Source organism: Rhyacophila brunnea, unplaced genomic scaffold, assembly GCF_057557595.1.
Source record: "Rhyacophila brunnea isolate RB1 unplaced genomic scaffold, BYU_Rbru_1.0 scaffold_1, whole genome shotgun sequence".
Lineage (NCBI taxonomy): Eukaryota > Metazoa > Arthropoda > Insecta > Trichoptera > Rhyacophilidae > Rhyacophila > Rhyacophila brunnea.
This window is the reverse complement of record NW_028232751.1, coordinates 48110533-48129457: the sequence shown is the minus strand read 5'-3', so window position 1 is coordinate 48129457 and position 18925 is coordinate 48110533. Positions and strand designations below refer to the sequence as shown.

The window sequence follows — 18925 nt, the reverse complement described above, 5'->3', positions numbered from 1 at the left end:
CGACAACTTCCACAGGTTCCAAAATCATGTCCTGAAAACAGATTATTAAAATTCAATTGAAAAATATACCTTTACAATCGTCCTCTGTTGAATTGAATTGATAAAATCACATTCTCTTATACTTTTGACTTAAATTTGTACAGTAATAAAATCGCCTGCAGAACAATCTCTTATTATAATATATTCATTTGAAATATGTAGTTGCGCTGCATATTGAGCAAAAAAATATATCTATTTGCTGTTGCTTGTTGGCGATCTTCAAATTTTGTGAAAAATGGTTAAGTGGTCATGCAGCATTAAAAATATAAAGAAAATGATAATAGTTACCTGACCAACTGGCTCATGACGTGTTGCCATTGGAGTGATTTCAACATTGCTGAAACTAATGACAAAGAATAATTTTTATTTGTTCTATAATACCTGTGAGCTTGATCGCTCTTAGCTATATTATAATAGAATTGGCGCTAAAGTTGGTACGATTCATGAACTACAAGCCATACATAGCTATTTTTAGGGTAGGATATCAATTTTATCTGCGAAAGGAAAAGGGAGAGAAGTCAAAATTTTTTAAATGGGATTTGAATTATGCCAAATTAAATATAAAATACCAAAGATTTAACGCAAAGCTATCTATCTGTCCGAATTATTAAATTAACAATAAATAGTTGATATTAATTTCATAATGAAGAGAAATTTAGCATTTTTTGTGATTTTCCGAAAAACAGTAAATTGTTAAATACCCTTCACGTAACCTCGCAATATGGAATAGATTTTTTTGAATTATTTTGAATACTAACTTTTACTAATACAATGATACGGAGTGCGTATTACACACAAATCTTGTCACTGTGTTCAATTGCAACGGTACGTAGAGGTTACTCTACTTTGTTGGATTTAATTAGAGCGCAATGCACAATACGCAGTTTTCAGTTATCGCGAACAATGTACGCATGATAGAATTCGCGCAAAATGCTGAGACTTCATTGACAAGGAGATACGCAATACGCAAGATATGATGAGCCAGAATTTAGATTGACCCCTGATTACCGTACCTGTTTACACCAGTGTTAAACGCTGTTTTAGATAATATATGGATACAATATTTCTGTGAAATGGCAAACAAAATAATATATCAGGTAATGTCAAGTGTTATCAAATGTCGAAGAAAGATGCTGCATAATTTTTGCCACATGTTTGTGATACCTAGTAAAGTTATAACGACATGACTTATGCTTGCACTCAACAAAAAAGCATTCTTATTTGTCCCATCACAAAAATAATAAGTAGATCTATGAAACCATATTATTATACTGTACGTTTCGGTCACCGGTGTTTTACGGATCGTTTCGCAACTAGCGTGTAGTGTTAAATTTGAATGTTTGGAGATTTATGCGGGAGAGTAGGTACGGTAGAAAGGTAATAGATTTTTGAATTATTGCTTCTACGTCTTGAATTTGGACTTACTAGAAATGGTTTAAACAGGTATTTCATGAAAAAAACAAAGTTATAGGAAAAAAAATAATAGGAGCAGGAATACTTGGACTAACGTTTGAAGATCAGGAATATTTTGGATTTCCGGAAGGTTCATCATCGACACATCTAGAATAAGGAAATTCAAAAGATACACAGGTTAATATGGCACTGGCAATGCAATTATTTATCAAATCAATGTCATTTTTGAAGTTATATATCTTTTGGCACGCCTGGTAGAGAGTGAAATTGAGAGCTGCGCACGCACAATTGCAATTCCTTATGTAAACAGAGGATTAAGCGTCAGAGTGATAGTTGTTACTTTAAAAATAAAAAAAACGTATGTATGCACCAATTTTTTAACACAAAAAACAATTTTACAGAATACCTACTGAGAATGAATGAGCGATGAATGAAAATAAAACACAATATTATGTAATAAATAAAATTAACGATAGTATGCTGAACATGAAAAGAAAAATTATTTTATTTATCGATACAAAATAGGTATCTAGGTATGTGATAAAATCAAAAAAATACCCCCTACCCTTCTGATAAGATTTTATTATATTTTTAATTATAGTTATATGGATGGTTTATAACCCAAAAAAGTTTGTTTAGCATAAAGAATTCAAGTATTATAGAATTAACAAAAATCTTGTTTCAAAACCTTGTGAGGGCCCCATGATGGCAAAGCGGTTACACACCGGGCTTCTGGCAAATTTACATGTTGTTTTTCGACGTGGCTAACATCCATTTCACGTAAATGCAAAAATCAATTATGATCGCCTATATTTACAATTAACGTCCACTTACTGACCTACAATAATTCATATCCAGTGTGCAAAGTGGAAAGGATCAATGGAACGCTAGGATACGAGAGACTGAGCATGACAGAGGGCATACCTGCGCCTGCGATTGCACTGCGAGTCCTCTCGGTGGTGGTTTCCAGCATGTCATCGATGGGGTGGTCGGTGATGATTTCCAGCAGGTGGTCGGTGGGCCTATTAAGCATGTCATTGATGAGGTAGGTGGTCGGTGGGGCTATCAAGCAACGTGATGTTGAAAGTGCTGCCCTCCATCAGGGAGCGGGGATCGTCTCGCATCTCCTCCACTGTAGCGTTCAATGCAAACGGTGGGTCGTTCTCATCGCCGAATCCATACTACGGCAAAAGAATATATGGAATAGTGAACGACTACTAAGATTAATGTTTAAATTAGCCACAACTTTGCATTTGCATTGTGGATTTATTCATAGCAAATTCGCATCTTCTGCATCTGTCACAATATTAGGTTCAGGCAGTTATTTCATTAGGTACCATTAAATTTAATGGTTAGTATTGTGTTTAGAGTGCTGTGAAGAGCTTACATCAGTAATGATTTCAGGCATTGGGGGTGGGGAGTCCGTCAGGGTGATGATGACAGGCATTGGTGGTGGGGAGTCCGTCAGGGTGATGATGACAGGCATTGGGGGTGGGGAGTCCGTCAGGGTGATGATGACAGGTATTGGGGGTGGGGAGTCCGTCAGGGTGATGATGACAGGCATTGGGGGTGGGGAGTCCGTCAGGGTGATGATGACAGGCATTGGGGGTGGGGAGTCCGTCAGGGTGATGATGCTGGCGGTCTCCATGTCACTCATCATCAACGTCGTCTGAAAATAAGAAAAAAAAATCAGTTAAATATTCAAGACGACAAACATAAATGATGAAGACAACTTTTTTTGTTTGGCAGAACCCTTGGAACATTTTCTAGAATCTCGAGGAACCCCTACTTGGCAGCAGTAGACAATGAGTGACATACCCCTTACTATTTTTAGTCTATAAATGTAAATGTATCAGCGCTGCAGGCAAACATTTTTTTGGGATGCTATTGGGCCGGATAGTAAACATACACCTAACAATAAATCATTACTGGTGAGTAATTTTATTATAACGTCATCATGCAAAATTGCTTTGACGAAAATAAAATGAAAAGTGCTCGTGGATTCCTCAATGTTAACTTTAAATTTAAAAAAAGGCTACGTAAAGGCTGTTGGATTCATATCCCAATTTCAATTACGACGACGTAACTGCCAGGACAGTGATAATAATAGCAGCATAAAAAATTCAGTCAGAAACAAAAAATGACACATGCATGTGCTAAACAGCTAACCTACCTTGGCTTTTCAAGGGTTGGCACATGTTATGTTCTTAATTAATCAATATTTGTTTTTTAATTCATCGATAATGTTAATCTACCTAGATACATACCTACTTTTATCTTTGAAATAGTTAAAATGTAGGATTATAGATCATTGCTTTCTAATCAATCAATAATGTATATATACCTTAATATATACATTATTGCCTATATTTTTTAATGGTAAATAATTAAATGTTGGTAATGTTTAAATAGGTACTACTTTCAATTTGCAAAATTCCACATATGTAGTTAAAAATGTTTGTAAACATTTTTTTCTCTTCAATAATAGAGTTATTTATGTTGACCGCTGTTTTGGGCCATAAACCTGTTATCAGAACGACACTGAGATTACTAACTAAAGTGATCTTAGTGTCTTTCTGAATATGGGTTCTTGGCCCGTAACAGCTTTCAATATAAATAACTCAATTATCATAGGATTAACAGAAAATTTTGTTTTAAAACCATTATAATTAATATCTACCACGTAAATGCCAGTTCAATTAATAAAAAATTTTCATCAAATAATATTGTTTAATTAATCAGTTATGTATGTATTTAAGTACGTAATTTCAATATTTTAATAAGACTTTATTATTCAGCATTATTTCTTTCACAAATACCATGTCAGTGACCTTACCACTTTGTTTGTGTCATGTTCAAACTGTGTATTTTCAATATAACCATCCCGTTTTTATGCAACAAAAAAATCATAATTGTTAGGGAAACACGAGTACATTTTTTGTGAACAATTTTTATTGATATATTATATACTTACTTACAAATAACTTCAATTTTAAATTATTTTTTAGTAAGAAATTCAATTACTTATTGATTTTTGCTTAAGGGCGGACGTGCTCAGCGTGGGTCAAAATGGAGCTTTTATTCTATTTTCAAAGCATGATCCTGGACATTCCTTAAATGTTGTAGACAATCTATTTATATAATTTTGAAGCCTTATTATCCTTTATATTTATTTTAAACATTTGATGACTGCATAAAGTATTTTTATTACATAAAATAGTATTCTTATAAACCTCTCGCTCTAATGTTTTAGAATATTTCATATTTCAGTACATAACTTGCAGTGAGTGGTGTTAAAATTTTTTACGTTTATTAATTTTTAAACGCATTTATAAAACCATCAGTATAATTTATATCGACATTATTATAGTGAAATATTTACGATACAAAATTATATTGATAATCTCTGTGATACCAAACACGGTTACGTACATGTTCAAACACGCGCGTTAACATGTTCTTACTCCCTACTTCAGTTTTAGTTTGTCGATTTTGGAACATTAATGTATAGAATATTAATAATTGATTCCTTAATTAGTGTATTGGCCTAACGGTATGTAATGTATTAGAATAACTATTATAAATTGTTTTTTTTTATAATTCTATTTGCTTTTCTATTGATAGCATCTGATATATTATATTGAGCATTTCTTATATCCATCCACCGTGTTCGTCTAGGATCAACGGGTTCAGGCCATACACAATTATTCATATAAAATCTTGTCAGCTGTGATTCCATTTTATGTATCCGAAAGCCGTCATCTTTAAAAATGTACCGCTCATGATTTGGCCATGAATAATACAAAGCCACCCTCAAAGAATACAGTTTAGTATGAATTATCTTTTAGATTAACGTGCACAAAAATCAAATAATATTATTTTTGATTTAAAGCAACTTATAAAATATGCGGCAACCCTGTGACTTATGTATTGTGTGGCTTGTTGAACAATATCTAGTTACTAAATAATATTATGCGAGTCAAATAATGTTCCGAGAGAAACGAAATTTTGTAAAAAAATACACGAGCTCACCAACTATATCGGTCAATCCATCAGATTGTCTTTTTTGTTAATTATGCAAAATAATTATATTTCTCAAACGTCTGAAAATAGGATAACATACATGAAACGTACTACGTGTTTTGGTAATATAGCGTCACTAATTCATTAATGAGTATTATTATTTATAGTATTAAATGAATGTTGTATTTATAATAAAAACTTATTTTTATTGAGCAGTATAATATATTATTTTGCGAGAAAAAATCATCCAAAATTGGCTAATCAAACTAAAAATATGGCTTTAAAATCTTTATTTTTCTATTAAAAAAAATACGTGGGTTAATCAATGAAATGTTATTCTATCATACAATCTATACCTCCAAAACTATTATTAAGTTCTACAGCCATTGTGGCGTGAGAGTCATTTTGGCCAATTTCAAAAACAGGACCGACTATTTGTCATTTATTTTTGAAAGTAAACGCGATTCGTAAAATTTAAACGACACTAATAGTTGCATTAGAATACTACTTATCAGATTTCAAATAAATAAAGAGTTAATTGTCTATCAATTCGTTTTAACCATGCTTGGTATTTCCACATTTCCGAGAAGACAGGAAAGAACGGGTCCAATGGCCCTAAACCTTATTTTACTCTATTATCAAATTGGCTTCACAGCAGAACTAACCTAAGGCTATTGTAACCGCCAACATCCTGTCTGAAATCGAAAATTTACTTAGGCTTCTGCACCATTTATCTGCTATGAACTTTACAATCCATGTAGGTAGTACGGTTGGATCCGCATTAAAATGAATGTTTCTTCAAGCAATGTATATAATAAAAAAAATGTCTTACTAAAACCATTTCGAATTATTATTTATTACCATTGTAAAGACTAAATAATGAGTAAAATTGGATAATGAATCATTAATAAAAACAAGGTCTCATTTATAGAATCATGAATTTAACTTTGAAGTTGATTCACTCAACTTGTTTACCAGAAACCTAACCCAACTGCGTACGCTGCAAACATACCCACTGTGTGTATAGCATGCATAAGTTGGGATTAAATCTATCTAGGTTGCATATCTAACTGCAGAGAAATCCAAATCTGCAGGAGACTCTCTGCCATCCATCGAGCTGATAGAATCGCCGGCGAATTGATGTTTACCGGGTGTGTGTGTTGATAACTTCTGTTTGAATATCTCTATACTTTCCGTCTTGTGTTCTTCATCAAAATTGTATCAAAAGTTAAAATGAAGAACAATCCACTGTGAGACCTGAAGTAGGTATCAACCTACTTATATCTAGATATTTTATTGATCACTACTCGACAACGCAAATTGAATACCTATGCTAAAAAAATATATTAAATTTTTAGTCTTACCATCTGTTCGTCTGCTTCAACGGACGGTACTTCGAGACGTTGTTTCTTAGTGGTCCTGAAACATTTTACACATTGTTGTAGTCTAGGTACGTTTCTTTTCAATATCAATAAAGGTATAACTACCAGTGGTGAAAACTCCATAGGCACTAAATAATTAGGTAGGTGTTTAAAAAAAACATACATGAGATTACGCTAGTGTGAATTGATTTATTATTCCCTCTGTTTGATGTTGAAAACCTTCTAAAACGCTTAATAAAGCTTAAATGTATGAAGTTGAAGCAAAAAAAGGACCACTTAATTAGATGCAGGTGACTGCATTGCGAGCTCATCTGAAGAGAATTTCACACTTGTACTGTGAAATTTATTTGCCAATTTGCAGAGCTTGTAAAGAGACAATCCGTCACGATAAGTGTAGATCAGGGAACTCAGAAATAATGGGAACTGAAATACACAACGGGTAAGGCGATAGCAGTTAACCGACTCGAGTAAGGAAGAATCCGGGTTAAACTTACACACGTGTTAAGAACACGTTTTACGTCGAATACTAAAAACTGCTCTCGGTTTATGCATTTACGCTCATTTAATGTTGGTGTATTACACACACTATTGCATGTGCATAATGTGTGCTTAATTTTCGTAGGATACTCACACATTCGAAAGCCTGCTTCACCATGCGGCGTATTGAATATTGCCCATCGGTATTCTATTTATTATCCGTTCTGTGGTGTAGATAGATAAGCAAGACCGTTTATAACTGCGTTATTCAAGCGTTTACTAAATAATTTCAAATGTCAAACAGAAATAACGTATCAGGCTCCTTTTATTTACAGTCCAATACGGTGCAATGCACATTCACATTCGACTCGACGCTATTGTTCCAACTCAGAAATGTCAACGAAGCACACAAACGAGACTTAATCCACAGTATCGAAACGTTAAACTCAACGAAACAATGGCACTTAATAATAATATTAGAAATATAGAGTATATTTTTCAATTAGACAGTGTTTTAATTATTGGAAGGATATTTCTTAACCTGAAATGTCATTTAATTATGATTTAAATCCCTATGGATACTGTATGTGGCCACAGTGACTTTTTGAACTTTTTGATAGTATAGCGACTTACATGCTGAGAACAAATGATTTTTCCAAACAACAGCGTTGCATCTCAACATTAAGTCATATATCATGTTTTGTGAATGTCAACAAATTACATTGACCAAATCAACGTGCAGTCATGGTGAACTGAGCGATTAGCTCCGCACTTTGAGAAATAAGAAAACATCCTTCAGTTTATTCTGAAGTTAAGCCGAATATGAAAGAAAAAAATATTAAAATCACTGTCTAAGTGTGTATTGTTATTCTTTTCATTTCTATAAATTTTTGTGTTATTAGTTATATATTATTTAGGACTACGAAAATAATTACTTTTTTGGTTTAATTGCGTTTACTCCTTTCATCGAGTCAAACTCAGATACGTCAGCTGAAAAAAAAAATCATACATTAGTAATCCAATTAGTACTAGCATGGTTATGCGTAAGCATCGCATGCATGCCTGCGTGTGTATGTATTATGGCATATAAAAGGTATAGAATGGGTATAGAATATATAATGTTACTTTACGGCTCCCTTGATATTCAAAAACATGTTATCAATAATGAAGAATGAATTTTCACATTTGTTAGTAGAGCTCATAACCTTGTGTCGGTCGTACAACAATATTATTATGTAACAACACGCGTGAATTCCCGTTTCTTCTTTCATCACATTTTTCCCAGATTCTTTTCAACGATTAAAATCAAAAATGTGAATGTATTGTATGCTGCAGTGTAAGAGTGGAAGCTAGGGGATGTATCTTCCATACAGCGATCGTGACCACTTAATACATCAGAAATACTCAGTCATGATAATAGATGACACCGATGACAGTACAGTACAAGGCCAGTTCAATGACCAATCAGAGCTCACTCATGGCCCAGCCAATCAACACTCGAGCTGCGAGACTATTTGTCACTGATGTCATGTCATTATTTTCAAATTTCATGTCAATTCTACATGTTATTTTCAAAACAAAAACAATCATGCAATATTATTCAAGTGGACTGACATTGATGTAAATAAAATAAAATATAGTATAATATTATCTTATAGTGTCAGAATAATATTGATATTCGGTATTTTTAAACCGTACTGATAAAAAGGTTTTACAATTCGTACAGCTGATAATAAAATAAATTAATGGGTAGTCTACTTTTATTATATTATGTTTATATACACTTGTACATATACACAGATAGAGTAGCAGGTTTAACACTTCAGCTCAGCAAAAGATACCAGATTCTGCTTTTGCAAGTTTATGCGCCCACTCAAAACTCACCTGATGAAGAAGTGGATGAGGTATATGAAGAAATCAGTACGTTGAAAAATAAACGGAAATGTCACTTCACTATCATCATGGGGGACTTTAATGCACGAATCGGATCTCAACACCAGGATGATGTAGCGGTCGGGCACTTCGGACATGGCACCAGGGATGGCCGAGGAGACATGTTAGTGGAGTTTGCGGAAAACCACAATCTCTACATCATGAACTCATTCCTCAAAAAGAACCCTTCTCGAAAATGGACATGGCGAAGCCCAGCAAAACGAACCAGCGAAATCGACTACATCCTCACCGACTAGAAGGATATTTTTCTAGACTGCACAGTCATTAACAGATTTAATACTGGCAGCGACCACCGAATGGTAAGGTGTAAAGTACGATTTAACATCAAACGTGAGAGATCTAAACTGATGCAGAAGCCCAGAGTCCGCAGAGGCTTGAGAAGCAGAGTCGAATTCCAACAAGAGCTGGAGAACAGGCTAGCGGCTTTCCAGGCTGAAAATGACCCCATCTCCCTACAAAACACCGAGGCAATAACAAAAATCATTATAGAATCTTCGGAAGAGACAGTTGCTGCTGTGGTTGAACGAGTAAGCAAACTTTCAAAGGAAACGTTGGATCTTATGAAGCTGCGTAGGAGTACGAAAAGCGAGCAACAAGTTACAAATGATCTCGAATACTCCACACTGTGCAAAACTCTACGTAAAAACATACGAGAAGATCTTCGTAAGTTCAATATGAACCTTGTAGAATCAATTGTTGCGTCAGGAAGGAGCTTACATCGTGCGTAACTGGGATCATCGACTGGACACTGTTGTAGAGTTTTACAGAGCTCTATACAAAGATGACACTGACATCAATTCAGATCTTCCGGTGAACAGAGAATATGGAGATCCTCTTCCCGAGGTTACTACCACAGAGGTGGAATATGCTATAATGTGCATGAAGAGTGGAAAATCCCTGGGAGAAGATGGGCTGACTATCGATGTTCTCAAACGGGCCGGGAGGACGGTGAGCGAAGTGCTCGCACGTCTGTTCACGTCTTGTCTGCACGAAGAGAACATTTCAGAGTCATGGAAAAATGCCTCCATTATTATTCTCCATAAGAAAGGAGACACTGAAGATCTGAAAAACTATCGACCAATTAGTCTACTGCCAATTCTGTATAAGGTTTTCACGAAAATACTCTCAAACCGTCTCGAAACAGTTCTAGACGAGAACCAACCAAGAGAGCAAGCCGGATTCAGAAGAGGTTACAGTACTATGGATCACATACAAGTCGTCAGGGAAGTCATAGAGCGCTACCAGGAATACAAACTGCCATTATATGTTGGTTTTATAGACTATGAAAAGGCTTTTGAAACCATCAAAAAATTCTCAATTATAGACGCCCTTAGCAACCAAGGAATTTCCAAACGCTACATAAACATATTGAACAGTATATACAGTGATGCCACAGCATGCGTGAAACTCCACAAACGGTCGTGTAAATTTGCCCATTAACAAAGGTGTCCGGCAAGGTCATACCATTTCACCCAAACTATTCACCGCTACTCTTGAGGACTTATTTAGGAAACTTGATTGGGAGGAAAAAGGTGTTCCAATTAATGGAGAGCACCTCAGTCACCTGCGCTTTGCAGATGATATTGTTATACTCTCACAAGACCCGAAAGACCTCCAAGGTAGAATGCAAGAACTCGCGGATGTCAGTCAAACGGTCGGTCTAAAGATAAATGTCTCAAAGACAAAAGTGATGAGGAACTGTTTTTCGGACCCTGCAATTATCTGTATTTCTGGCACCCAACTCGAGCAAGTCAGCACCTACGTCTATCTCGGACAGCAGGTGTCCATAGATGGAAGCATGCACGATGAAATTGCTCGAAGAACAAAGCTGAGATGGAGTGCTTTCGGACGTCTGAATAGTATCTTCAAGAGTGACCTACCATTATGTCTTAAGCGTAGGGTGTTCAACCGATGTGTGCTACCCGTGCTCACGTATGGCTGCGAGACGTGGACCCTCAACACGAGAGATGTCCAAAGGCTAAGAGTCACACAGCGAGGCATGGAGAGGTGCATGTTGGGCATCACGCGAAAGGACCGTAAGAAAAACGAATGGGTTAGGAAGCAGACAAGAGTACGCGATGTAATAGACGTTGCCAAACAGCTGAAATGGAGATGGGCGGGGCACGTTGCTCGCCGAAAGGACGGCCGCTGGACAAATGCGGTCATCCAATGGTACCCAAGGGGTACGAAACGGCCACAGGGTCGCCCTAAAAGCCGCTGGATTGACGAACTGGTAAAGTTCGGCGGAAATACGTGGCATGAAATACGACACAGGACCGAGAGAGTTGGAGAAAGCTTAGGGAGGCCTTCATCCAGCAGTGGATTGACCCCGGCTGATGATGATGATGATATACACTTGAAAGTCCCTTGAAAATTTGCAAAACCTACCAACGCAAACATAAATATATAAAGAAGTTAACGCTTCAGTAAATTACATATAAAATGTCTATACTTATGTTTCCACATAAATTATTTATGTCGCTTAATTGCATAGACTTTTATTTATTTTTGTCACAATTTCGTTTTTATAATTATAAATAGTTTTCGGGTTCCGGGTCTCACATAGTCAAAACTTCTAGTGATGCCAATAGATGGCGCTAATCATAAGGGTCGCTAATTATAATCAAAAAGTTTCAATCGTCGATGAGATTTGAATAATTGTGTCATAAATGACAGATCACTTACCCGCCAATAAATTGAGTTGAACTTTGTATAACCTTGGTAGACCCGATAATAGTTGAGAGCTTAATCGAAGTGAATAACGTTCGCAGATAAACCCAGATTCCGTGCTGATGACCCCCATAAGATCGTCACTAAAACAAGTCAAATACGTTAAAACTCGTGTATTTTCACAAACAAACATTTTCTCCAGATATTAAATACGTTTTTTTCAGTTCTTCTCACCATATTTCTGGAAGGGACGCGTTTTTAATTTGACTGGAAGGCAGGGTTGCAAATTTTTTCGGCCAGTTAGCAACCCAACATAAATAAAATGGGCCTCCTTTCTTCAGACATCTGTGGTGATGGAACATTTTGTTCGTAAAATAAGAGAGCTTTTGCTAGTTTCATGAATATAATTCCTATTTTAAAATAACGCAATTGATTGCATTAATGGTTCGCGATAATTGCACAAAGCAGGCAAGCCGCCAACTACTCAACAAGAAAGAGTGAAAATTTTCGATGTCCGCCGGATATTCTTACAACTTAGTTGTATTTGGCTGTTCGAAAGATTAATATGTTTATGTATTGTGGTTACGTGAACATAAGGTATACATAAACAGAAATTAATTAAATTTTTGTCAAAGTCGTGATAGGTAGGTGCCTATCATGTAAATGTGTTACCTTTTCAATGATGTTAAATTTATTTAAAAATGTAAAAAAAGTATTGGCCATTCAACGCGTAGTACTAGGTTTAAATTTTGCCGAAATACTATAATTTTGAAGGCGGCTCAGTACTATAGTTCCACTTTGGAAATATGGCAACACTGTATTATCTTCATATTAGTCTATGATTATCATTGTCAGAATAATCGTATTGTGCTGTCGTTCTGTCAGACATATTAGCCTATGACGTCAATCTGAATAGAATACATACTTCCGAAACACTTTTATTAGTGCAATAATAAATATTCGCTCCTTTATAAACGTGCTTAAGTGTTTGCAAAACATTTAACAATGGATTATTCTATCGATGATTTTGCAACAACCGTTGTGTGTCAGAATCCTGGAGATATTATGTCGTCGATAGTGTCAACTCCATCGCCCATCTCTGGTTGTGTTTCTGAAGAGGAGTCTTCAACATCATCGACCGTTCCTGCTTTTATAAAAGAAAGGAAGCTAATGGTGCCAGATGTAGGCATTTACGACTAATATTATATCTTTTTTAGACATTATAATTGTCATGGCAATGGTTTGTAATCATCCGAATCATTTGATAGAAATTGCTTGCACTAAATAGAATAAAAACTATTGTTATTTAATCTTATAGATCGTAGCTTACATCTTCTTTCCCTCCTTGTTTGACGATTAATATAGTGTAATAACTATAATGCAGCATTGCCTTCACAGTTATAATACCTAATTATTATTACTATAATGAGTGTTATTATCGACATTGGATACTGCTCATTATCCTTTATAATATTATTATTATAAGATATTTTAAAGAACCCACAATTATTCTGTGGTACAACCGCCATTTTTATCGATTTTTTAACACTTTCATTTTATGCACTCGAGTTTTCTACAAAAGTTGTAAATAATAGAACTGGAAACCTCTCAAATGTCATAACAAAACTGAAAATGACTGACAATTTTCAAAAATTAATTTGAGAATTAAGTATATAATTTCTGAATATTAATGATAAAGTATCACCATCGCACATTATGCAAAACATCAGTTATTGACCAATTTGTCACATCTTTTTTGTGAAGGTATCTCCATTGGTGGAAAGGTTTACGGTTGAAACAGAAAAATGTTGTTTACCATAGATATTGAAATGTGGGACACCGCTTTTAGAAAATAGAAGCTTTGTATAGTCATTTTCAATACTCTGAAAACAAAACAAATTAAATGTAGATAAGTTATTCATCTAAATATTCTTAGCGAAAAAATGATCACTTAATATTTTTTGCAGGACGCCACACTTGAGATGCTCAATGGCAAAATACAGGAATGTAAAAACATTGTTCTGAGTACCAAGGAATGCTCGGATGAACGCAAATGGCTTGTAAGATATTTGGTTGAACTCCGCTATCGAGCACAAGAAATGAAGGATGCCGGAGACAACGTCCCCACTGAAATGGGTCTGTCAATTGTTGGCCATCACTTTAAACAATGTGAAAGCATCAATACGTCCGTAAAACAATACTGTGATCATTGCAGTGGAGTGATTTGGAGTGTGGTTCAAGGATCATACATCTGCCAAGGTCAGTATCAAAATTCAATTCTCCAAAGATGTTGAAGATACATGTTATGGCTACACCAAGAATTCTTAAATTAATATTATAACTTTCGCCCAGTAACTTCACCGTCATATTATTTTAACCCGGCACCTGCCTCAAAAATCGTATGACACACCATAACTACGCATGAATTTCATTATCGTCTTTGTTCTATACTAAAAAAAGCAATAAAAAATATGTCACAGCTCCAGTCGAGAACCCAAAGCCATTAAGATAATTTCGACACACTAAAAAACCGTAATAAATCAGTTATAATATCAGAAACACTTGAACAAACGAATGCTATCCAAATTTGAAAGAACTTACCGCAAGACGCCATTTTGTAGCCAATAGTTAGAGCTCTGCGCGGTGTGTGACACTTGTGCATACGTTCCCACGAATTGGAGTGTTACTAATTTTCAAGTGCATATCGATAAATCACATATTAATGTCTTCGGGTTGAGTCGTAAACAAATCTAAAGGGGACCCTTTTAATATATAAACTACACAAACACTTAACTTATTGAATATTATTGATAAATTAACACAAACTCACATATGATGTGTGATATATTTTAAAGCAAGGTGACAGACATAATGCAACATCACACGTTGGGCACATATCGTCGGTGTTTTGTAAAAAGGGCGAATTAACCAAAATGCTACTTTATAGGAGGAGGATTTTTAACTTTTGACATTTATTTGTTTTTTACCTGTAGATGATTATAAATATCTAACAAGTATATAATAAAGCTTAGAAATAATACTGTCATTATAATAGATATTATTATATAATATTTTAAAAGGCCTAATATGTCACATTTGCTTTTTATTTCGTAATTTTAATTAATTTAATTTTAGTCGATTATCGTTTTTAAGTACTTTTCTGTAGAGATAAAAATTCGCCGTTTTTACACAACAAAGCTAGTGGGGTACATATTGTATTTTCATTAAAATCTCGATTTCGCCAAAATGGTTGATTCGCCCTTTTTACAAAACACTGACGATATAGCGAGAGAGTTTTGTTTTTTTCGTTTTTTTTTTAGAATTCCCGCATACGAAACATTTTCTTCTAGGCTTATCGGTATTTTGTGTCGGTAAAATGTATTCTGCCAAATGTCCCGTTGCACTTTTGGGCAATAATCGTACGGGATTATCGCTAGTTGACGCTGTCGGCTTGGGCAGGGGTGCATTTGAAATTCTCACACAATATTTGTCCACTAGTTGTTTTATTACACAGAGTTGAAAATCGCCCAATGTTTTTTTGTCACATTTAATAAATTTATATAAATAAAAAGCATTTAATAAATATAAGTCGATCATATGGAATGCGACCTTTTTATACCACTTGATCGACTTTCTCATACACGACAAGTTGCTAAGCATCATGTCGGACTTATCTACCGTACCCATATTTTTGTTATAATCTATAACACATTTCGGTTTTTGAATGTCTTCGCCAGTTCTATAGTTCACTTTTCCTGTTGTTACAAATGATGCATCGTGGAGGGTGGATAGCATGTGAACATCCTTCGTGCGTAGCTGGGTACCATACCCGGCTGGGTACCTATCGTGCCATTTCAGAGCCAAAAGTGGACTATTGTACTTAGCCTCGGTGTCTCCCTTTTTCAGTTTGCTGAACTCTGGCATATCTTTACGATTTTTTCTCACTGTACCGCAAGCATTCGTTTTGTGAGAGTGAAGGTATTTAAAGGACTCGCCGGACTCGAATACCAGTTATCACACCATAAGGTGTGACCTTTCCCGATATAGTCTTTCATTAGCGTTGTAACTACCGCACCGGAAATACCGAGATTTTCATTGTCTTGTATGTCAGTCCCTTCCCCACAATAAATTATAAAGTAAATAATATATCAAATCAATAATATACAATGCGATGTCTTTTGGAAGGAATGAATTGTTTAAAAATTAATCTACCCTTAAACACGATTATGCTCTCATCTATGCAAAGATTCTGATGCGGTATCATCGTTTCCCTAAAAATTGTTCTTGTGTGTTCTAACAGTAATCTAATTTTAGCTAGTTTATCATTTGAGGCGGTCACACTAGGATCCGAAAAATGAAGCATTTGTAAAATAAGTTGGTATCGATTTCTAGCCATTATTTTCCCAAAAATGTCTGCATGCAGGTAAGGATCGGTACTCCAATGTTCCTCTATCGACGTGTGCTTATTTCGAGTCATCAGTATTGATACGGCAAAAAATGTATACAACTCCGGCACTGACGTGTCTGTCCAATTGTGTGACCGCGATTTCGGTCCGAGGTCGCCTGCACTGTACGAATGGTTAAAAAATCTATTCGTTTGGTTCACTATTTCCGACATTATATTTTTATTCAAAAAATGTCCAAAGAAAAGACATTCGGGAGAGGATTCGTTCAAGTCATTCGATGTCACGCCAGATTGACAATCATTGAATTCGTGAACTATTGGAATATACGGGCCAGTTCTCCACGACCGCAAAAATTCAATTAGCTCGTCAGAGTCCGTATCGTCGACGTCATGATCAGTCTCATGCTGTTCCAATTCCTCTTCCGACATATCATAATCTGAGTCCAATTCCTCTTTAGTACGCACATTTTCTTCCTCCATATTTACGCACTATAAAACTATGAAATGTTTTTAAAATGTTTAACTACAGTATTAGGGAACGCCAAAATCACAGAAACCATTAAACTCACACACAATAGTTATTGATATCAGTATTAATTTTCACATTCACTAAAATGGGACACGGTAGACAGTACAAAAAGTATTTTTAAAATCGCGGTAAAATAAAATCATACGTTCAATAGTTAATCATGCCAGTTTTAATGTGATAAGTACACCTGACAGCAAAAAAAGTATTTATCAACGATTGCGGTAAATATTCAACTTATATGCGATAAATACAATCCCGCGCAATGGCCCGCTCGGTTGAAAGTCTGTCGTATACTGCGCAGTCGCGGCGCGCAAAACTTGGCCGTACGAATTGGTTCGAAACTTTGGTGATTATTTTATATTTAGAACCAATGCTTTTAAAATATGTCATAGGTGGCAGGAGAAGGACAAATCAGGCCAAATTTACGTGAAAAAATCAGTCCCGTATTATAAATATAGAAGCGGTGACATCGATTTATACACATGCGCATTGCGAAATTTGCCCGATTTGTACAAGGTGTGTGACATCGGCGCCGGCCGGGTTAATCAATTTATATTAATAAAAACATAAACATGTGAGTGGTCAGCTGACTGATGCTCATCATGGATTTCGATCCGCTCGATCAACAGTTGCCAACCTTATGTCATATACTACAGTGGCGAAGGATGGAGCTGTGGAGAACCAGATGTTCGCTTGCAAAACGTTTTATCAATCTAGTTTTAAAATGTTGAATATTAATATTCTGACACCATTACATCTTATATAATATTTTATTTACACCAATTCCATCTCAAAAATTATTGTACAGTTGCTTTTGTTTTAGAAATGTATGTAAAATCGATATTATCATAGTTTAATATACGCCCATGATGGGCGAGTGGCTTATACGCCAGCTTATAATATCGTGGGTCTCAGGCTTAAATCTTAGGTCTGGCAAATACACATAGTTTAAAGTCAGAGTATGAACCTAATAGGTTGAGTAAGTGGCTAATATATATTTCTCGTAAAAAAAAAATCTGTCGATACAAAACCTCTACCGTGTGGTGGCGCATATATGATCTTATTAGGATCGGTCATGGTCTAAACAAAATATATGTAGGTACTTTTGACATTTGAAAATAATGACATAACTTTAGTGCAGATTGGTTAAATCATCGCTAAGCTCTGTTTGGTAATTTAATTTGCCCTGTGTTTTACGACTTTGTGTGTGACTAATGCCATCTATTTAGATCACTAAGTATTTCTGATAGATGAGAGATCACAATAACTCTATGGAAGATACAAGCCCCTGATGTGAACTGAGTTGATTTGAATGATAGTCCCAATAAAATCAACTGTTGATTTTTCATTTTCTGTACCATACTTAATATTGTTTACTTCTATGGTCAATCACATATTAACAATACATCTCATAATTTCAAATACAGATTGTGTTATGTATTCATTGTTTTTGGTCTATTGAAAAGTCACCAATAGTCACGTATGTGGTTTTGGTCTCTATATTTAAACTCCATCTTATAGAGAAGCTATTCTGCAACGTTTTTGAAATCAGTGATCTTGGATGTTTTTAAAAGGCCGCATTATAAAGATTATGTCTTTATTTTCAGATTGCTCGTACATCTGCCACACCAAATGCGTTAATAATGTCATACGAATCTGCGTCCATGTCGTCACAAGTGAAAAGGGATCTCTTGAAATGACCATTTGTGCCGAAAAAGGTTTATCTGCTCAGCGATACAAATGTGCCGAGTGCGGAGCCAATATTGGCTATAGTAAGTATAAATAAAATTGCATGTTCAACTTAGTACTTATATTATATAATTTTTGTTAAGAAAAAATTTCATAAAGAATTCGTTGAATATACAGTATAACCCCTATTTTACATTTTTTAAGGGACTGAAAAAAAAAACCTAATTGGAGGGATGTAAAAGGAGAGTATTGAAAAAAAGAATATTTAAATTTTATGTTTCTAAAAAAATAACGTTTTATTAAAAAACAACAATCAATTTAAATTTTTATTGAAAAATTTTTTGT

The 18925-nt window shown here is 35.2% G+C and overlaps 2 protein-coding genes across 4 annotated transcripts in view; both read left to right on the top strand.

The window, feature by feature from the left end:
- The first annotated feature begins 9583 nt into the window (after nt 1-9583).
- On the top strand, nt 9584-12123 carry LOC147079878 (uncharacterized). The gene is made up of 3 exons (XM_085945735.1): nt 9584-9883; nt 9993-10254; nt 12059-12123. Exons 1-3 carry the CDS (start codon nt 9584-9586, stop codon nt 12121-12123), a joined length of 627 nt encoding a protein of 208 aa, XP_085801861.1.
- Nucleotides 12124-12785: 662 nt separating this feature from the next.
- Nucleotides 12786-18925, top strand: part of LOC147079877 (differentially expressed in FDCP 8 homolog) — a 30317-nt gene continuing 24177 nt past the window's right edge. For all 3 annotated transcript variants that reach the window (XM_085945316.1, XM_085945308.1, XM_085945300.1), the window contains exons 1-3: nt 12786-13139; nt 13925-14216; nt 18499-18663. In XM_085945316.1, the coding sequence (XP_085801442.1) occupies nt 12963-13139; nt 13925-14216; nt 18499-18663 (634 nt within the window). In that variant the 5' untranslated portion in view covers nt 12786-12962. The remainder of the gene's footprint in view (nt 13140-13924; nt 14217-18498; nt 18664-18925) is intronic.

Coding starts and splice junctions, on each gene's coding strand:
- LOC147079878 (XM_085945735.1), top strand. CDS start 9,584: ATGGTAAGGTGTAAAGTACGATTTAACATCAAACGTGAGAGATCTAAA. Junction 9,884..9,992: donor GTACGAAAAGCGAGCAACAA/GTTACAAATGAT, acceptor TTGTTGCGTCAG/GAAGGAGCTTACATCGTGCG. Junction 10,255..12,058: donor GGTGAGCGAAGTGCTCGCAC/GTCTGTTCACGT, acceptor TAACGTTCGCAG/ATAAACCCAGATTCCGTGCT.